General features: G+C 42.1%; 1 protein-coding gene across 1 annotated transcript; it reads right to left on the bottom strand.

Moving 5' to 3' along the window:
• Positions 1 to 423: 423 nt before the first annotated feature.
• On the bottom strand, positions 424 to 17,434 carry PNT1 (mannosyltransferase family protein). The gene is made up of 5 exons (XM_090011992.1): positions 17,337 to 17,434; positions 16,142 to 16,456; positions 2,670 to 2,852; positions 1,838 to 2,403; positions 424 to 1,009 (listed from the first exon to the last, which is right to left on the bottom strand). The coding sequence occupies exons 2-5, from the start codon at positions 16,413 to 16,415 to the stop codon at positions 695 to 697; spliced, it is 1,338 nt and encodes a 445-aa protein (XP_089868118.1). The 5' UTR covers positions 16,416 to 16,456; positions 17,337 to 17,434; the 3' UTR covers positions 424 to 694.
• Positions 17,435 to 17,651: the final 217 nt, after the last annotated feature.

Below are 17,651 nucleotides of genomic sequence, written 5' to 3' on the forward strand. Positions count from 1 at the left end.
CATAGATGCCCATTGATCAAGGCAATGCATATAAGCTCCTTGGACTTACAAGGTTAAAACAAGACGTTGATTAAATGGGTTACCATCAACTAGATAATCTATAAGATTTGGCATGCACCGACCACACATTGGTCAATGGTGCCACAGAGACCATCTCAGCAACAGCTTTCTTCAAGATAACTGGAAGATGGAGTTGCACTGCAATCTGCATTGTCAAATTCATATTTTGTGCATTGTCAGCCATTGTTTGTGCAATCCAATATTGGTGCACTCGCAAATATAATGACAATCACACCAACTTGGAGCAAGTCTCTTGTCGACTCATGTTTGCAACTCAAGCTTCCCAAGTCAAAAAAAGCAGTACACCTTAAACTTTGAAGGAGACTAAATTATTTGCACTCCATTTTGTCTTTTTGCATCACATTTGAAAGTACATTCTCTAATTAATAAAAAAAACCAGTTCTCTAATACAAAGTTTAAGGAATATGGGAATAGCAAAAAAAAGGATATTGATGAGAACCTTTACTAGTTAAGCTGCATATTGCAGGTTGCAGCAAAATGTACTTGAAGAAAAAGAAATACAACTGCAGAAAAGGAACAAAACACTACCTTCTACAAATTGATCTTCTTATCTTGGCTGGTTGATCTCATCTTTGCTGCTCATACGAAGAAAAAGAACAAGATCAACCCTCTATTACTTGATCTTCTTATCTTGGCTGGTCGATCTCACCTTCCCTGCTCGTATGAAGAGAGGTGAATAATGGTGATTGATGATAAGCATAGCCAAAACAAAAGTGTTTGCAGCTAAGAAGAGAATGCTTGATAGCCAAAGTTGAAGGAAGACATTCTTTCCTTTGAATTCCAAGAGGTAGCCCCACATAAGCCAATGCACCTGGGCTCCTACCCACAAAGCAAGACACACTAATCCCCATTTTAGTTTCATTTTGCTCCATGGCAAAATCAAAGGGAAGAGGCAAAAGAACCACACAAAATATTGAGCAGTGACAACCTGAAAATGAACCAAGTACAAAGTGATGAGTTTTCCTTTTCAATAATTGCAATGCTATTATTATTATTATTATTATTATTATTATTATTATTATTATTATTTTGAAAGAAGAAGAATCACATTAATCAGAAAAATCAGTAGCAGGCAAAACCAAATGATTATTATTATTATTATTATTATTATTATTATTATTATTTTAACAGCACCCGCTCTGAAAAGAAGAAAGAAGAAAACATGACAACAGTTATTTCCCATAAAAATGATGAACTTTAGTGGCCTTGCACACAAGGACAAGAACAAAAAATGATGATAAATATGACGTACATGAAGACTTTAGGGGCAATAGCAAACAAAGGCAAGAACCAAAATAATGATGACTAGCATACATGAAGGCTTTAGGGTAGGTTCTTTAAGGAGTCAGGAAACAGGTCAACTTGCAAGTGAACTCAGACAACTTGAGCCAAGGCCATTAATGGCTGAAGACAAACATGAAACTGTGAATCAAGCAAATCAACTGGCAACTGTAAAAACATCAACCACCAATCCAATCAGGTTAAGTTCAGAATAAGTGTTGAATGAATGAATGATTCAAGCTGGCTCTGGTTATGACCATAAACAGATGCAGGTCAACAGCTAGACCTGACAATGATAGGTTAGGAATTCAGATATGTGCTAAATCATTTCTTGATTCAAAGCCAAATTCAGGTTAGAGCTGCATATGGTCATCCTAGATATGATATACATATATTTTCAACAACAATATTAATTTTTTCACAGGTTGGGATTTTACAAAATCCAAGTTCCTAAAAAGAGAAACCAAGTTCTTACCTTGTTGAATGCTACAAATGCAACTGTCTGCACAAAGAAACAGAAGGGAAGGTCATTTGCAAAAGTTAAGACCAGGACCAACTGCACAACCAACTGAGGTATGAAGGAGATCAGCTTCTCTAACACTGAGAAGGCATGCTGATGATGAAGATATATATGGTAGAAATATATTGAAAAATTATGTCTTGGATCTGTACGGGTCAGATGGTAAAGCAATGCTTCATTCAAAAAATCCCATCCGTAGAGATGAAAAAAAAGACCAGTCCAGAAGAAAAAGACTGTTGCAGACAAAAGAGCAAACAATATCCTCTGCTTGTTCAGAATATTTCTGATAAAGAACCAACTATTGGTTACCAATGTTTTGCACAAGCTTGACAGGAATCTGTTTTTCTCCAAATTTCTTGGTGGCTTTTGATGCCAAACTTTCCAAATCTTGAGAAGAGGCTTCTCCCCAGTTTCATGGTATTGTGAATCAAGAATGATGAGAATAGGAAGAGAATATATAATTGGGTATATCCTGAAATGAACAACAAGCCCATACCAAAATGCAGCCTGCAATATATTACCTGCAGAGATACACAACATCACCAAAGCAATATTAGTCACATCACTGCAGGAAAAGGGAAGAAAAGAAAATGATGAATAACCTAGGACTGTTATGCAGAGGAAAAAGGACTATTTTGCAAGATGATTCAAAGTTTTGTAGTCTTACACATTGGGAAAATGTAAACCACATGATTCAGCTATGTGAATTTATTTCAAACCATTTTTATAACTGCATGCCAAGGACAAATTCTGGACAAAACTTGGGGAAAGGAGACAAAACTTGCACCATTCATGAGGCAGATTATGATCCACAAAACCATGGCACAGACAACAGGCTCGCAGTTTCCACGTGTACCAATGGTGAAAGTAAAGGGATTGCAAAGCCAAGAAGCTACTGAATAGAAACACAGGTTCTCAGGCACCCCTCGTAGTTTCAAAATAGAGTGTATGAGCCAGCCCACGAGCAAATCTGCAACATCAGAAAACCATCAACAGAAGAAGCCTGGACTAATCAGAAAAGAATGTAGTTTATATTGTAAATCTAAGTTCCTGTGTTCTTAAAGGCAATATTTTCATATAATTGCACCTATAATAAAAAAATAAACACATAAAAAAATGGCATTCAGAGATCTTGCAGTAAACTTAAGTTGGACTCAGAAAGGCAGGAAACCACATTAGCTACTTTACCTTGGGTACACCATGAACACACCTAACCATGTATAGATGGAAGACATTAATGCAAATCAAGAAGAAACCAGCATGGTAGAAGAAGCACAAGATGGCGTATTAGAAAAAGTGGTATACATTATGAAAACAAAAACTAACTGCATCTTGTTCCTAAGTTTGTGATGAACTTATGGGAGAACCAATGCTCTTACAACCAAGCACCCAGTCTCCAACAAATCGAAGAGTCGAAGACATGCTTCTATTGAGATATCATTAGTCCCAACCAAGACCATGTTATTTCTATTTGAAGAAATAGTGAATATTACCAAGAACTTAGGTACCAAAGCCGTGTTTGAAATATTTATTCAGCCTTTGGACTTTCTCCAAACTCTCCTGGTAATCTATGCCTTAGGTCTTCAATATACCAATTAGCCAGCCTCAGCTTTTACCTTTCTATGGTCTCATCTAGCTTGAACTTCAGGTTGGTTGAATATCAATACACATCCTACCAACTACTTTTTAGGAAGATCTATAAGTTCCTGTTTTCCATTTTTTCTTGAAAGTGTCCATTGCATCATTCCATTTGGGGTGCATCCTACCAACCTTTTAGGAAGAACTATAAGTTCTCGTTTTTCATTTTTCTTGAAAGTGTCCATCGCATCGTTCCATCTGGGATGCATCAATACTTTTGACAATGTTCTAAATATAAAATAGAAGCAATAAAAGCTCTACAACATGATGAAGGAAACAAAAGTGATACATTGGGTGCACCTTTCATTAAAGTGATAATTAGTATCCTATGTCACAGGGACTCGGCCAACTGGGTGCCGCACCCGTGTCGACGCGACACGGGTGTGCTGTCAACCTGACCCTGGGTGCGTTGACCACACCCAGGGTCATTTATGTCCAACTTTTGGACTTTATATATATATTATATTTTTGCCACACCCCCGCACCCAAGTATTTTGAAAGTGCCGCACCCCCGCACCCCCGCACCCCCACCCGCACCCGCACCCGCACCCGCACCCATGTGATATAGTTAGTATCTTGTATGGCTAAGATGAGCTTTCTTTTACATCCAAGATGGTGTGAGTTGTTAAAGAGATTTAAGGATCACAACTACCTTGTTCCCCTTTAATCATGTCGACTTTTAAGGGATCAAATTATAGATGTCCAGGACTCTATTTTTGGACAACCTCAGTCTCAACATGGTTGTTCTGTGAGCTAGACTTCGACAGGTATGTAGATTTTGAGAACTTAATAAGTAGCCCCTCAATAAAGTTCTTGTTAAAAAAAAAACATGTATTGACAGAAATCTTCTCAAAGACACTAGATCACAACACCTATATCCTTTCTAAAGAGGTGAATACACAAGAAACATATATTTCATGAATCTCGGATTTAGCTTATCATGATGTGAGCAATGCAAGTGTCCATAGCAAACACAACCAAATATTTTTGGGGGTACATCAAATACTAGATACCAAGCTTTCAATAACTGCATAAGAGACTTTGCACCTAATTTATCTAAAGACATTCTATTGATTAGACAAGCAGTCATTATCACTACCACAGAACAATAACTGATGCAGGGCAGGCGGTACCAGTACCAGTACCATGTGACCCTGGCACGGCCAGGGAACCCGACCCACCAGTTGGAATGGACGATCGGACCCAGCAACAGGGTCCGACCCAGGTGAGTTGACTCAATGAAGGAAGATAACACGCACCTACTCCAGAAAAGGGAAGACCCGGCTCAGCACCGATCCAGTCCCGACTTGAAGCCTTCTCGGGTCCGGGTCCGGGTCCAGGTCCGGGTCCAGGTCCGGACCCGGATCCAGTGACCATCTTTAAAAAGCACGACTTAGGACTGCGTGAGGGGTCTTTTGAGGATCACTACAGTTTATTTTTTCTTTTCTCAGCAGCCTTGTTTTCCTTTTCCCTGTCATTCATTCTTTTTCCATTACAATTCGTTGTTTACATTTTTTATTCAACTTGTTTATCAGCAATCTGCTAGTGACATTGGGTATTTAATAAAATCAGTTTCAACTCACCATTTGGGTGAGATTTATTGCTTTTAAGCCTGTTCAGCATCCGACTATACACAGTCGTGCCTGCCCAGCCTTCATCAAGGTTACGCGGGAACTGGAGTGCGCATCGACAAGCCGAGTCTTCACTGCTCTTATCGCAGCCCTTTGAAGGCTGCATCAACTTGGTATCAAAGCCCAGCCCCTCATCCTTCGTCAACGGCATGACGCAAGGGGCGATGAACGATCCTACGAACGGAAAGGCACGAGAGAAGATCATGAAGCGGATGCTCGACATGGTGACGGAGATGCAAGAAGATATGCTACTCCTAGAGAAGGAGGTAGCCGGTTTGTCAAAACGAATGGATGGAATCGAAGATCGGTTGGTCGTTCTTGAATCAACGATGGAACAACGCGCATTTTCAACACCAACGCCGGTAGCAGATCCAGTTGACAGCGCAGCGGCTCGCATGAATCCCATCTTCGCGAAAACAGGCCAGCCGATGCACTCTCAGTGTGAATCCCATCTAACAATAGATAACCATGCCTTGCTCCACAGTTCAAAGGTAAATGAAGGAAAGGACAATGGTACTCAAACAATAGACCATCTCGAGTTGCCAAAAATGGATAATAAGGGTGTGAATGCCTATCCTGAAAATAATATCAAGTCTGGGGGTGTGACACAATCTCTGATGCGTCTTCTTGAAGATACTGATTCAAAGGGACCTGATAATTTAGACCTTCCATTGGTCGAAACGGTTTGGGAATTGACTGCAAATAATATTATTATGGTTTCAGCAATGGGGAATGACGGGCCTCTTTACGGAACATTGAACATTCAAGCAATAATGGATCTTTTGAAGTTGTTTGGGTTTGCTTTTGGGAACAAGATCCTGAACGAGGATTTCTCTATGGACGGTGAGCAGAGCCATTATGCATTCAGGGTAGATATAGTGAAGTTTTCAACAGGTGGTCCAGTTTTTGGTAAGCATGCTTGTATTGTTGGGATTCTAGCCAAACCCTTAAGACCGCGTGCTGGAGGGACGAAAATTCAGCTTGTGCTTCCATGGGGTGCCATAGCAGATTGTATAGACGGTCAATTTCAAAACCAATCTACATGCTTTAATTTGGAACCGTCCAGGAATATCGATACATGTTGCCTATCGTCAATGTGTCTGATTTATATGCGTACCGTGGTGACAACAAGTCGTCAGAGCCGACTTCTTCCCAACCTGGGGAGAATGATGCATAGCACGCCCAGATTCTGCAACACTCAGGAGTTCGTCTCGGGTCCGGGTCCGGACCCGAGACCCGGATCCAGCCAAACCTTTTTTAAATAAACCCTCTTAGGGTTGCGTGCGGGGCATAGAAGTTTGAGAATTGAAACAGTCGTCTTTTCTTTCAGCAGCTTTTCCCTTCCTGCAGTTCTTTGATTCTTTATTTTGTTTGCAGCTTTTTTTCTTCTGACAGTTTTTCCTTTTCAGCATATCTTTTATTCCCCACTTTGTCTTCTTCTGTCAATATTAAGTTTTCTTCTTTTTGAATGTTTCTCATTTCCCTTTCTTCACGGTATCCAGTTTATTATTAATCTCATTGTTCATTTGGATTCCATTGAAATAAAAAAAGAAACAATACAACACCATCATTTTGGGTGGCTGTTCTCCTCTTATCACTGCACATCGTACGTTTGTGAGCAGCGTACCAACCATCTCAGCAAACAGGAGCATTGCAGCCGACCCTCCACCCGGCATCAGTTGGTAGGTCTGCCCAGTGACAGTCCCTTAACGTGGCTGTGTGGGGATTTTCACATGACATCAAAGAGCAGCCACATCAGATTCAATACCATGAAGGCTTCATCGTTCCCCTCACTGCATTAATAACTCTTAGGAACATTTTTTTTCCAAAGAGCTCTAGTAGAACAAAAACTGAAAATACTTAAAAAAATAAAAAAACATACCTGAACTAGATCAAGTGAAACCATAACCAAAATACTTAACAAAGATACAACCCGAAGCTATGTCACATGTATATGACTGCCTATATGAAGTCTTCATATATGACTAGTATATAAGGGGACACAATAAGGGGGCCAAAATGAGAGAGACCTGAAGCCCAATCTCTTTTGTACTGACCAGGCATGAGCCTGCAGTGTACTCAAGGCTGCTTTGTTACCATGTTTTACAACTAAGAAGAGAGAGAAAAGAGATGATTGGGGAAGATAAGAAAGAGAATAAGAGAGAGAAAGAAGAAGGATAGTCAGATACATGATTAAAAACTCATTACAAACAATACAAAATAAGAACTTAACCAGTAGATTTAAAATGATGAAAATACACCTATAAGCTATGTCACATGGGTGCGGGTGCGGGGATTCGGCACTTCCAGAAAACCCGGGTGTGGGGGTGCGGCAGGGGCAAAAATGTAATATATATATATATATATACCGTAGGTTCCCCCGGCGCGGGTCGGGGTCCAGTTATCGACCCAGCCTGCTGCGTTCTGCTTACTGTCATGATTCAATCATGTCTGAAATTCCCTGGTCTTCACGAAAAAAAATATTAGCAAAGGTTTGATGTGGTTTGTTGGAGAGAGTCTTAACGAGGCCTACGGCTCCACTGCCACGCCACTGCCTAGGGTTCTTCAAATTTCATTTTATATACAGTTGCACACAAATGACAGTTAAAAGAAATTTATTGGATTTGACATGTGGAAAAGAGAGGTCTACACAAGGCTACAACATCTCGTCAGGAGAAAAGTGAATACTAATAGCCACCAAGGCTACCACCATCATTATCATTTATTATGGAGAGAGAAAATCCTTGACGAAGAAGGATCTGGATCGTTGAAGCCTCGAAGGATAAAGACTTCAAAAGGCTCTTGAATTTTGGTTTTAATTTTTGAGGAAGATGGATCATCATTTCCAAGTTAACAGTGTGTTTTCCAACGCTGCGAATTAATTGTTTGGAGGCAGGAATAGCATGGGAATCTGGGATGCCAACAAAGCTCGTGAGATGTTGTGGACACAAGTGCCCCTTTATAAAACAAGAGCAGCATCAAGCAGCTGTCAGCAGATTTTTTTTTTAAATTCCGCAGCCCATTTCGTAGGGCAATTTTTTTAAAAAAAAAAAATCCAAAAAAATGGACCGAAATGACCCTGGGTGCGGTCAACGCACCCAGGATCGGGTTGACCGCACCCGAACCCATGTCGACGCGGGTGCGGCACCCTGCTAGCTGAATCCCTGTGACATAGCCTATAAACAAATTAGTAAAGAAAATGTCGCTTGTAATTTAACATCTCATTGCCAAACTTATTGGTGTCAGCTTTGTTACCATGCTGAACATGAATTCAGTTGGATCATATATATCTCAATGCAAAACTATGTGTTTGAAGTTTGAACCAAGATAAGCATCACCATGGTCCCTTAAATATGCTACAAAAATGAAAAAGTCAAAATGGCAAATATATATTTTGTTAAAAATATACATACTATGTAAGATTTGTGAAAAGAACATCAACCTTAGTTGTGCACCCCTCCCCCCTCGATCTGTCCCTTGAGAGTGTCACAAAGAAGTAAGGATTGGATATAGTTGGTCGAATTAAGCTGACACCAGTAAGTTTGGCAATGTCCTCATCTGCGCCTTTCGTAAGTACAATAGCAAGATGGAGTGGGAGGGGGGGGAGGGGGCACAACAGTGTAAAAAGGAAAATACAAATATCCAGCACATCTATTGGCAAAATACAACAAAAAAATAGAACGGAAAATATGAAGAAGCAAACATTGATAAAGTAATCATGCTGTGATCATATCAGTTTGCTGAGTCATGAAAATATATCTATGTTGAAAAAAGTGTAGAAGCAAGGGACAAAGGAGAAGGAGAATCGTCTTATTTTTAATTTCTTCAATATGGCCTAGGGTATCATATGAAAATTGAAGAAGCAAGAAACATGTGACAAGGGTATAGATATTGGATACTGGATAGACCATTTTTATGGAAACATCCAACAAAATGCGTACATGGAAATTGCCCAAGACTAAAAAAGTGTATTTATCTCTGACATAATGCAACAAATGAGGCTCTTATCTGAGGCAGGATACCTTCACCATGAGCCTATATGTCTATAAAAAGTAACCCAGCAAGTTAAAGGAAGGGACAATTTATTCATTATTTCTGATGCACAGAGACTAGCAGATGGCCATTGGTTTTGTATGCATCATGAGAAACTTTACCATAAGGTTGAGGAAGAGCCCACATGAGTTGGACAGGATTGCTGACATATGATAGATGACGAACTTACGGAAGAGCTTGAAAACATAGCCTCATTGTTTTTTCAATAAACCATTTGATTGTTTCTAACAGCTTGCAGAACCAACTTACATACTTCCTGAGAGAAAGCATTACTTACACTTATCTACAGAATCCAAAGATATCCAATCTAGTGAATGTCATGATCTTTCCCAAGTGTTACTACCACATACATAAAATATTGCCAATTACACAAAAAAAATGATGCTTCACCTAATACGAATCTAACAAAAATACAAAAAATGGAAAAGTTTTTATGCAACACAACTTTTTGGCATATTTACAAGATACACCCAACATTTGAAATACTATGTTTAACTACCTGGGTTAAGAAAATTACTCTCAAATAGCCATCAGGTTATGGTAGGCAACAAAGACCATTAAGTTGCTCATGAAATTACCATCTGACCACTACTAACTACTCTAAATTTGCAGTGGAGTCTCACCAACCGCCCAAAATCAAGTCAATGGTTTGCAGAGCTCTCTCTCTCTCTCTCTCTCTCTCTCTCTCTCTCTCTCTCTCTCTCTCTCTCTCTCTGTGTGTGTGTGCAGTTGAACTCCTTTTCCATCTTCTGGAACCATTAGGCCCAAAAGGGGCTGGACAATAGTCATACTTAGGGCAACTTACAATGATAAATTGTTATGGAAAATCTCCTTAGGCTGGCTATTTGAAAATGTTTCATTTAGTCAAAAATTGATACTCGAATAATCGTGTAAAGACATGGTCAACTAGGTTAGCATTCCTTTAGTAGGGACTCTTAACATGGCATCAGATGAAGGAGAATCCCTTTATCGATAGACATCATCAACAACTTCCACAATTTCACTACTAACAACCCCTCAATCTCATTCCAAACCTTTCACTCCTGCATGTAAGTCCCATCTTTTGTTGTCAACCTAAACTTCAATGATTAAGCCCCTTCTTCAGAAGAGATGTTTTTTCAGAAAATTTGGAGATGGGTACAGAACAATAAGGGAAGGTTTCAAGGCAGGCAAATAGAGTTCTAGGTCAACGGGACACCTAGACGCGACATGCCCTAACTCCTGACACCTAAAACAACGGATGGTAGACTCATTAGGTTTGGCTTTAGACCGGGTATTGAATGCGGGTCCGGACGGGTCAGGTTTGCTAAGTTCTGCTCTAGGAGTAGACTTTGAGTCCTCCTTCCTAGGGGAGCTTGCTCCCCTAGTTGGGAAACTCGACTTGGGTCCACTAAATTGTTCACTACGGGAGGTCCTATATTCCTGCCTCCTTTTCAACTTTTCCTCGACGTTCATGGCATAACTGCTTGCCTGATCTAATGTCTCAACCGTGATACAACTAAAGTCGTCAGAAATAACAGGATGGAGGCTAGAAATGTACCTTGTGACCTGCTGGCGGGCAGTTTCCTCAATCTGCACACGTAGAGAAAGACGATGGAACTCAGTAGTGTACTCTGCCACAGTTCGAGTGCCTTGACGCAGGGTCAGGTACTCCTTGTAGGCTCTCTCGACGTGATCTGAAGGCACGAATTTTGACTGCATCAATCTTTGCATCTCCTCCCACGACTGTACACGCTCTAGTCCCTGCCGCTCTCTCGACCGCTGCAGCTCCACCCACCATGTCTGTGCTAGGCCTCTTAACCGAGTAGACACTAGAGAGACACGACGGTGCTCAGCGATGGTGTGGTAGTCAAAAAAAAACTACACGGCATAAAACCAGTCGAAGAACTGCTTAGCATCGAACCGCCCCGCAAACTCCAAAAGATCCAGCTTCACCTCATAAGTGGAGGGGTGCTCTAGTGCTCTCTGCTGACGAGCCTCCACCATTCTTGCAGGATACTCGTTCCAGAAAGCGTCATCGGCCCATACTGCTTCATCGCCCTCTGTGCAGTACTATTCGCCTGGATGCTGGTGCTGACGAACTCCACCGAGGGGTGGTCGGTGCTCAGGCCGCGCCGCTCCCTGCTGAAACTGCCGCGACCTGGTTTACCCGCGGATGGGAGCCATTTGTGGTTGTCGTTGTTGCACTGGTATGTAAGGGGGTCCTACTAAAGGTGGACGGGTTGGTTGAGTCGCGGGCTCTAAGTGGGTAGGAAAGGGGTTTGGGTTATGATAGTGGTGTTGGGTCGGGCGAGGTACTGGGTTTTGGATCGGGAAGGGGTTATTGGGTTGGTTCGAGTTTGGGTATCGGGTTGGGTTGGTGTAGGACTGGGATGATTCGCCCGACTGGATATGTATCGGGCCTAATCCTAAACTACTCGTCGGACCCATATTTGGATAGGTTGGATCGGGGATCGAGTTGTGGGGATAAAAGGCTTGGTTTAAACTCAATCCACGGTCCATATGATTATGGGTCTGGTTTTGACCCGGCTCAAAATCAAGCTGGAGCTCCGTCCGGGTCCGATACAAGTTTGGGTCAGTATAGGATCCATTTTGGGGTTCAAAATTAAAGGGTTGGGTCGGATTCGGAGCGAACTGCGAACCAAACCCAACTGAGTAGACTGGGTATGGGGCTGCAAGACCCGGACCCGCTCCCGAGAACCCAAAGGGTGGTCCTCGGTAACCGGGTCCAGACCCGATTAATACGGGTTCCTGACCGGTCTGGTCCGAACCACAGGGGGTCGATCCCCTTAGCTTGCAAGCTGCCTGCGACTGCACTCCCGCGCGCGAGCGCTGGGAGGGTTGACAGACCCATCCCGGCTTGAGCGGACGTTGGCACGCCCGCAGACTGATCCGGCGTCACACTCGGGCCACACTGGCCGGGTCCGGCCTGCAGTCCCAGTTGCGTGGGTCGATGCCAGACTTGCGTATTCACGCCAATGATGGGAGGATCTCCAAGAGGCCCCGAGGTCAATTGTGTCGCAGTTGTGCCAGGGTTCAGCATTTGCGTACCTTGCTGGAGCGTTTCTCGGTTGGTAGTCCTGGGCAGACCTTCCCAGAAGCCCTCCAGCAGTACCGTAGGCTGAGGACCCCGTTGGGCTGGATCGATCGTCGCAGCCGCAACGATGCTTACTGCACCATCGCCCACCGTGGTACCCACTTGTTTGGTTGTCACCGGGTTCGACCTTGCGGGCGATTCTATGGCGACGAGACGACTGTCAATCCCATCCAACCTTTTTGTGATCCCAGCCATTTCTTTGTTCATGCGTAGCATATTCTCTTGCATTTTTTTCATCATTTTCATCACGCGCATCATTCGATCTTCGATACTGATCTCCTCCTGTTCCTTGCCGCGTGCCGGATCGTTCCTTGCCTCTTGAGCCATACTGCTGCCGAAGGAGGACGCCTAGGCTCTGATACCAAGTTGATGCAGCCTTCAACAGGTTTTGTTAATGGCAGTGAGGGCACGACCACCTGATACAGTCTCCAACCCTCACGTGGCCTTGATGGAGGTTGTGAAGGCACGACTTTACACAGTCGTGCGCTGAACAGACTAAAAAATAATGCCCACCCTGACGGTGAGGCTTGAATTTATTTATTTCAATGCCAAATGTCAATGAACAGGTTGCTGAGTAAAATGAAAGAAAGGCAAAACAACGAACAGTAATAGAAAATGAAGGAAATGACAGGAAAATAAAAGAAATGCTGCTGAAAAGAAAACTGCAGTTATTCTTCCAAAAACTGTCCCCACGCAACCCTAGACAGTGCTTTTAAAGATGGCCACTGGATCCGGGTCTCGGGTCCGGACCCGGACCCGAGAAGGCTTCAATTCGGGACTGGATAGGTGGCAAGCCGGGCCTTCCCTCTTCTGGAGTAGGTGTGTGTTATCTTCCTGCATCGGGTCAACTCACCTGTGATCGGATCCTGTTGCTGGATCCGATCGTCCATTCCAAATGGTGGATCGGGTTCCTTGGCCGTGCCAGGGTCACATGGTACCGCCTGCTCTGCATCAAGCTCATATCGAAGGCCTGCGGTGAATGTCTCAATGAGAGCCTCTTGAAACCAATCATCCACCGAGTTGTTGAGCCTTTAGAACTCAGTCTGGTACTCCATGACATTGTCGGTATGACGTAACTTGGACAGCATTACGTTGTGATTCATGTACACTGAAGAGCCAAAACGTAGTGTCAATGCACATGCAAAACCTCTCCACGGCACACCAAGGTTCTTTTCGAACCAATGATACCATTGCACGATGTCTTCCTCCAGATGAATGGAGGTGATGAAGGCCTCTATTTCTGGGGTCTGCATCACCCGAAAATAATGCTCGGCCTTGAAGATTCAGCTGGTTGGATCATGGCCGATGAAGGTCGAAAAATTCAAACAAGGTTGCTTCATTTGGTTTCCCCTGTTGGCATGGCCAGACTGCTGGTCCAAAAATTCGGGTGGGTTGGACCCCTCGGATGTTTCATCCCCACGTTGATTCATGAACTCGTGCAACATTGCAGTTAGTTTATCCACTTTTTTGTTTGTCTCATTGACTTTGTTGTTCGTCACATCGACTTTGTTGTTTGTCAATCCCAGGTGGTGTTGGGTTTCAGCCCGTAGAGCGTCTACGAGCAATTGGGCTCGAGTCACCAAGACTCTAAACCAAGGTTATTGTCTGCATGCATAACAGAATTTTGTTGGATCGAAGTTTGGTTGGTGTAGAGGGCTATGGTAGGTTTTATGGTTGGTTTGGGGCTTGGTCGATTGGTGGGAGGTCTTAGATACGTAAAACAGATTTTTCAAGATTTTTTTAGGGGTTTTAGAAGGTCAGAAATAATTAATTTTTGGGTGGTCAGGACGTTATAGGTTCAGTCTAGGGTTTGAGCTCTGACAAGTTTCAACGATTGGACATGATCTCAACAGTCCAGACAAATTTTTGGGATCTGTAAATTGGGTCTGAAAACTAACGGATGTACGTTCCTAGGGTTAATTTTTTTGGATTCTTGGATATGTGACTAGGCCTAGGGAATTTTCGTAGGTAGTCAGACGGAAAACGGTCAAGATCCCGGTGTTGTTTCTGATAGGGTCCGGTAAAAACACAATATCTACATATCAGAAATTGATTTTCATGATCTGTAAATTGGGTTTGTTCTAGGATAGGTAGGGCTAGCTAGGGTAATTTTTTGGGAATTTTTAAGCTTATCTAACTACATAAATATGAATTTTTAAAATCAGACAGGGTTACAAGCCTGTGTCGAACCTTCCTGAAAACAGGCAAAATGAAGTTTATCTTCCGGACGTCGGATAGAAGGGATCCAATATCGAACTCTAACGAATAAATATTCAATTTAGAAGTCTAAAATCTGAAGAATTAGTTACCAAAAATACAGATGCAGCATTGATCTCCTGAGATCGCTCGGAGGGAAGATTCAGACGTTGGTAGTTGTGATTCATGATGATCACCTTTGATGGCGGCTAAATCGGACAGACGGATATGTGAAGGGATTGGGCCCTTGTTGCAAAAGTTGAACGATGTTTCCAAGGTTTGAGGAGGACCTGCTCTGATACCAAATGATAGGGACCCGTGTGGGGTCGCTATCTTCGAACTTGAGATGCTGGTTGGCAATGGCAATAGAGGTGAGTGGTAGGCGCATTGAGGTGTTCAGTTGGGAGATGGGGAAGACGGGATAGAGGGCGAGATGGAGAGAGTGGTGCGTGAGAGGGAGACGTCAGTGGGGGTTCTCCTTAGGCAAGAGTCCTAAGGAGCCAATCTTCTTCTTAGGAAGAAGCCCAATCCTACCAAAAGAGGTAAGCTAAGAAAGTTCCTTACTAATCACATAAAAAATGGAAGTAACTAATTACAAGACTTAAATAGAAATTGAAGCATAAAACAAGGAAATGGAACTACATTGGAGTACCCCAGGCTGGACGTCCCTATCAAAGGGGGATTTTCTTCCACATTCTTCCCATTTTGCTCCTGGAGGGGCGCCACCTATCTTTTCTTCCCATTTTTTCCCTGAAATCCAGGAGATGTGCCTTCTCTGCCCCTGCATATCCTCTGAATTGCCTCCTTTTCCTTTTTATTTACAGATGCCTGCACTATCCCTTATCCTATCACCAATTCTCACTTACACCCATATGGATCAACAGACCCATTCATCTAACAGAGATATCTAGATCCAAAACACCTAAGCTACTTGGGTCGGGATGCTATCAAAGAGAAAGATAGTAGCTCCCTTACTATACAGTAAAACCCATTTAATAAGAGATAAAGTGTTGAAGGATGAAAACTGGCAGATCTATAGGAAACCTCATCCGAAATAGTAAATGGTTGCCAATAAATGTCATCCAATTTAGGGGTGAGAAGGGCAGGAGGATGAGGACTAGGTGCAGCGAAAGAAGGCTACGAAGAAGAGGTGAGATCAAGGGAAAATTAATCATTTTTCTTTCCTTAACCAATGTTAAATTGGCGCTAACCAAATGGTGTGGGTCGGAAGCACCAGTTTGATATATGACATGATGTATTAGGTGGTTAAATGTAACATTTCAAGCATTGTCTGTGTTTGTAAATACACTAAAAGTTGGGTGTGTTTATGCAAATTAAAAGATAACAAAGAATCCAAAAATTCTATGTTTTTCACAAGCATAAAAGCAAGATGGACCAACAAAAATTAAATATATTGCTGACAACAGATAAAAACAGTAGAGCACAAACTACCTACTATCTAAAATTTGGATCTGCAATGGATAGAATAATTTAACAAGATAAAAAAGTTGATATTCCATTGGCCAAATCATACATGAGGTTTGCTTTCTCAGTCAAGAAAACAAAGAATTAATCTAGAACAATGTACCTCCATTATTCAATAAGCAGATAATCAAATAAATTTGGGAAAAGAAAGATACCAACCAGCAGAGGAGAATATAAATTTTCCCCACAAGGGATGAAGATATGAGTTTGGTACCAGTATAATGGCTAGAAGTGGTGAATATCTATATGTAGGTCGACCAAAAGGGGATTTCCCGGCTGCCACTAGGGAAGCTGCATCAGAGAAGACCAGATAGTCGATGTCTGTGTAATGAACCTCCATGTGTTTATCGTGCCATTCGCCATATAGGATAAGAAACACGCGGAGGAGAGCAGAAAATCCCATTAAAAGCCGTATCTTTAAACTACTACCCATTGAATCCAGTGAAGAAAATTTTGTCAAATGCCTTGTGATACCTACAAAGAAGGGACAAAAACAAAATTAAACTGAATGAATGCACAAAGATGAAGTGCGTAAATAATATCCTGTAATGCCCATTCCAGTAGTAATTTTTGAGATATAGCAGTAATTTACATGGAGTGTGTGGATGATAAGTAGGGAAACTTGCATTCTGGAGTAAAATACGTTCTCAACTAATCTCAGTTCTACTTTTGAATGTGCAGGCACAAGCAGACACCACTTCAAGGTGCCGCTTGGGTAGAGTTGGAAATCAATGAAAAACCGGAAAAAGCTTTGCAAAATCCAGCATTATCCTCTTCAAGGCGAAAAAGGAAATGGGTCATTTGGGACATGTTTACATGCAAATCCATATCTTTAAACTCGTTTTGTCTCCAATTCCTCGAAAAAGTTTATAATTTCTCAAGATTGTGCTGTTCTGCTGCTTAAAATACCTTAGTTAAATCATGGTTCTTTTTCATTCCATTGATAAAGTTGGACTAATTGAGTTCCAGATAACCAAAATTTACTTTGAAATTATGCAAAATTGTTAAGGAAAAGCTAATTACGGGGAAGTTTTTGCATTTCTTGATCAAATCATCATCCCTAAACGATAATAACCAAATAACAGCACCAACAACATCAACATGGAAATCTAAAACAATGGCTTTAAACGACAACCAAGAAGCAAAAGACTTCAGCAAAAATAGGGAAAAAAGAACTTTTTTCTTAGACGGGACTCCCAGACAAATGAAATACTGGAGCATTGGATCAATCTGAAGAACACCCAAATACACAAACTTGACATTTCTTACACTACACCCATCAAAAGAGACATTTCACAAGAAAAATACCCAGTCTCTCTCTCTCTCTCTCCCAAAAAGAAAAGAAAGAACAAACCTAGATTCGTTGGTATGTATCCAAACTCAGATCCTTGCTCGTGCCGAACATGCGGCAGATAATTTTTCCGTTCCCTCCCTTGCCGGAAAAATAGAAATACGACGAGAGAGAGAGAGAGATCCGTTTAGGTTGAATGGGACTCCAGGTATGTGTAAGGGTGGGTATGTTCGGAGTTTCGACCGGGTCCGAACTGTATCCGAACCAGATTGTCGGATCCAGATAACGTATACCCGAATATGGCTGGACCCGTAACTAACATGTTCAGGTCTATTTAAATAGAAAATGCCCAATCGGGACCAGCTAGATATATATCGT

This window comes from Nuphar pumila, chromosome 7 (genome assembly GCF_984573655.1).
Source record: "Nuphar pumila chromosome 7, dmNupPumi1.hap1.1, whole genome shotgun sequence".
In the NCBI taxonomy this organism is placed as follows: Eukaryota; Viridiplantae; Streptophyta; class Magnoliopsida; order Nymphaeales; family Nymphaeaceae; genus Nuphar; species Nuphar pumila.